General features: G+C 41.1%; 1 protein-coding gene across 7 annotated transcripts in view; it reads right to left on the bottom strand.

Moving 5' to 3' along the window:
* rapgef4a (Rap guanine nucleotide exchange factor 4a) overlaps window positions 1–3,077 on the bottom strand; it is a 33,895-nt gene that overhangs the window by 9,398 nt on the left and 21,420 nt on the right. For all 7 annotated transcript variants that reach the window (XM_017303775.1, XM_017303776.1, XM_008399179.2 and 4 more), the window contains 7 exons: window positions 2,196–2,317; window positions 1,915–2,098; window positions 1,742–1,826; window positions 1,367–1,427; window positions 1,210–1,286; window positions 977–1,123; window positions 450–565 (listed from right to left, as the gene is read on the bottom strand). In XM_017303775.1, coding sequence (XP_017159264.1) covers window positions 450–565; window positions 977–1,123; window positions 1,210–1,286; window positions 1,367–1,427; window positions 1,742–1,826; window positions 1,915–2,098; window positions 2,196–2,317 — 792 coding nt within the window. The remainder of the gene's footprint in view (window positions 1–449; window positions 566–976; window positions 1,124–1,209; window positions 1,287–1,366; window positions 1,428–1,741; window positions 1,827–1,914; window positions 2,099–2,195; window positions 2,318–3,077) is intronic.

The following is a 3,077-nucleotide window of genomic DNA, read 5'->3' as shown; positions in this document are numbered from 1 at the left end:
GAGTGATGCAGCATTGTTACAGCACTTAAACAGCTGCTACAGATTCTTTTTACTGTATGTTTCCAGTCTATGGCTGTAAACTGTCACTGCTGAGATGAAGCTGCTTTTATGTCGCAATGGAGTTGGATTGAAACAACTCAGAGCTGAGTTATGGTAGGAATATTTGATTTGTGTTTGTATGACTAAGGATTAATATGGTGAAAGTAAATTGAGTTYTTGTGAGGGTTTCAGATGGCAGGGAGCGACATTAAGCCAACACAAAATTTCTCTTAAGACAACTATCATGATGCATAATCATCCCAAACATCGTTGGTGAATGAGTTTAGCGTACAATAATACAGGCCAYGCAATGCTGGTGAAGTGTAGCGCACTTGAACGCTACACATAAATTGTTCTCCTTAAATCCCTGTGATGGGTGTCCAACATCCATCTCTGAACTGTTTAATTACTTGTGGTGAGCTGCAGAGGATCCCTGGACAGAGTTTCGGCTGCTGCTGAGGCTCTTCTCCAACACCAGAACATCTTGGCCGTGCTCCTTCAGACGCACTGTGTTGGCCTCCACATCCTTTGTAGTAAATACAAGCAGACAAAGTGAATACATGGGATCTATGTTAATTAAAAAAAGGAAAGGTTGAAAATGTTTTAGAAAGTCTTTGAAAAGCTGCATTTATTGGTTTTTGCAGACTTTGATGTTGGTGATTTGACTCTCAGAAAGCCACTCTGTCAGGTGAGACAGTCCTTAAAACMCATCTTATTCTTTATTCTTTTTTGTTAAAAAAAAAAAACTAATAACAGGATATGTGGTTTCCCATAAGATGATTTACTTTAAAAGTTGGTATTTAACTCCAAACAATCAGCTATAGCCTCATTTCAGAAGGCAAACTTTTGACTGCGTTGCTAYGTAATTTCCAGCAGAGGGYGATAGTGTTTTTTCTGATGTTTGCAGAGCATCACCAGACGCTGACCTTAAACTCACCCTTAAAATCCTGTTGAAGTCCTCCTTGTCCACTCTCAGGAAATGACAGTCGTCCTCTCGAAGGACAATGGAGGCAGCTCTGGGGGCGTCATTGACCAGCGCCAGCTTCCCAAAGTCGTCTCCTTCGTGGAGCGTGCAGACAACACCCTGCGCAAAGCAGCACACTCATCAGTAACTAACAGTCCAACAAAAGTWAGAATCAGAGGATCTTTATGAGGTGAATAATCACCTACTTTTCCATAGATGACAACATTCACCGAGCCTTTTAATATAATGTACCAGGATGTGCCCTCTTCTCCTTGGTGGAACACTGGGCGAAAAAGAAAAAAACATTYTGGGATTTGCCATATTTATCATCAGATGGTTTCTAAATAATCTAAATATACTCACACACTGTTCCTGCCCTTTCATGGGATTCAAAGATGAGAACTCCTGCTAGTTCCCTCTTTACCTGTCCAATGCAGGAAAGAATGATTAAAAGRGGGGAGAGACCTATTCTAACCCGAATTCAAGTGTTTCCTTGAGTTCAGGTTATGGAGCAATAAATTTTACTACAGCTAAAAGTAAACGCTGTAGCACGTMAAGTGTTTTGAAKTGACTAACACAGCAGTGACACTAATTTATTATTTAATTTTTGGCACATGTGGTCAAATAGTCACACATTTTGCCATATTACAACCACTAATTTCAGTGTGTTTTATTGGGATTCCCTTGGAGAGASTGACAATAGATTTTTTAGGACACAGAAAACTGTTAGTAACTCACAGTGGTGGACAGGTGAGATAAGGCCTTTATATGGAGCAGTTCTTCATAAATTATCTCCAAGTCATCTGGTGTTCTTTCAGACGGCCTAAAAAAAATAGGAAACAGGCTAAAGAAACCAAAAGCTGTCTGAAAGATCTCACTTTTCTGTGGTGAGTGCTGCGTCAGAGCCCTACGGTTTCCTCAGGATCATCCTCATAAGAGCATCTGGCCCAATCTGCGACAGGAAGAGCAGAGTGTCTTGCAGCTCCTCCTGGCTCTTCCTTCTTTCCTCCTCACTGGGTATCAAAGCGTCCTCCTGCTCGTCGTCCAGGAAGCGGTAGAAAAGGTATTTGTCCTGGAAGACCGTCTCTCCATCCACTGCATCACAGCGCAGATAGTCAGACTAGCATTTAAAAAAAAAAAAAGTTTCTGTGATTGTCTCGCATGCCGAGGCAGACGTCGTGGAGGTTCTAACCGTGGTTGAGGACACCTTCCTCCAGCAGCACCTGCCACATGCCCACAGCCTGAATGCGGGAATGGACGCAGGAGCTCTGCAGCATCTGCCAGTCCACCAACTCTGTCCCCACGCAGCACTGCCTGGAGAAAACAAAAGTCTCCATAAGAACTTAGAGGAAGATGAGAAATGATGTAATATTTTAATCACTTTGGTAACACTTTAGTTGAAGGGGTGTGCATAAGACTGACATAGTACTGTCATAAACCTGGTATAACACCTGCTATGAACGTGAAGGAGTTTTCATGAATGGTTATGACTGTTCGACAAATAATGACACTTCTAATGCAAAGCTGACACTTTCAATGGACTTTTACTGCAAGTTTTAGTGCAACAAAAAGTGCATTAAAAGTGTAATTATTTACCAAATAATGCAAAGTTAGTCATCTTTATGCCCTTTTATGAAATATTGCATATTAAAAATGTTATAATTTACTGAATGACACTTTATGACAAAGACGTTTTTACGTTCGTAACAGTTTCTCTTGATTCTTTTTATCTGATTGTCTGTGTTGTTCATGTCAGTGGGATTTGTTGGTATTTCCTACAGTCGCTGGGCAAGAGGCGGATCCTGGACAGACCTCCAATCTATCTTAGAGACAACACACAACCCTCTGCTTCATTATGCTCTAGTTTAATATGAATGAGGAGCTGTTTGTAACCAAGCCTCTCACTGTCAAAGTCTGGTCACTGAAAATAAACTCCTGATAAAATAAAAACAAAAACAAAACTGAAAATGTGGAATGATGTATGGCAACTTATTGGTGAGAAAAGGAATGTGGTGGTCACAGTGGCGCAACTACACATTATTCAGGTGGATGCAAAAACATAGATCGGCGCCCC

The sequence above is a fragment of the Poecilia reticulata genome, linkage group LG2 (genome assembly GCF_000633615.1).
Source record: "Poecilia reticulata strain Guanapo linkage group LG2, Guppy_female_1.0+MT, whole genome shotgun sequence".
Taxonomy (NCBI): Eukaryota; Metazoa; Chordata; class Actinopteri; order Cyprinodontiformes; family Poeciliidae; genus Poecilia; species Poecilia reticulata.
This window is presented reverse-complemented; position numbering and strand designations above follow the sequence as displayed.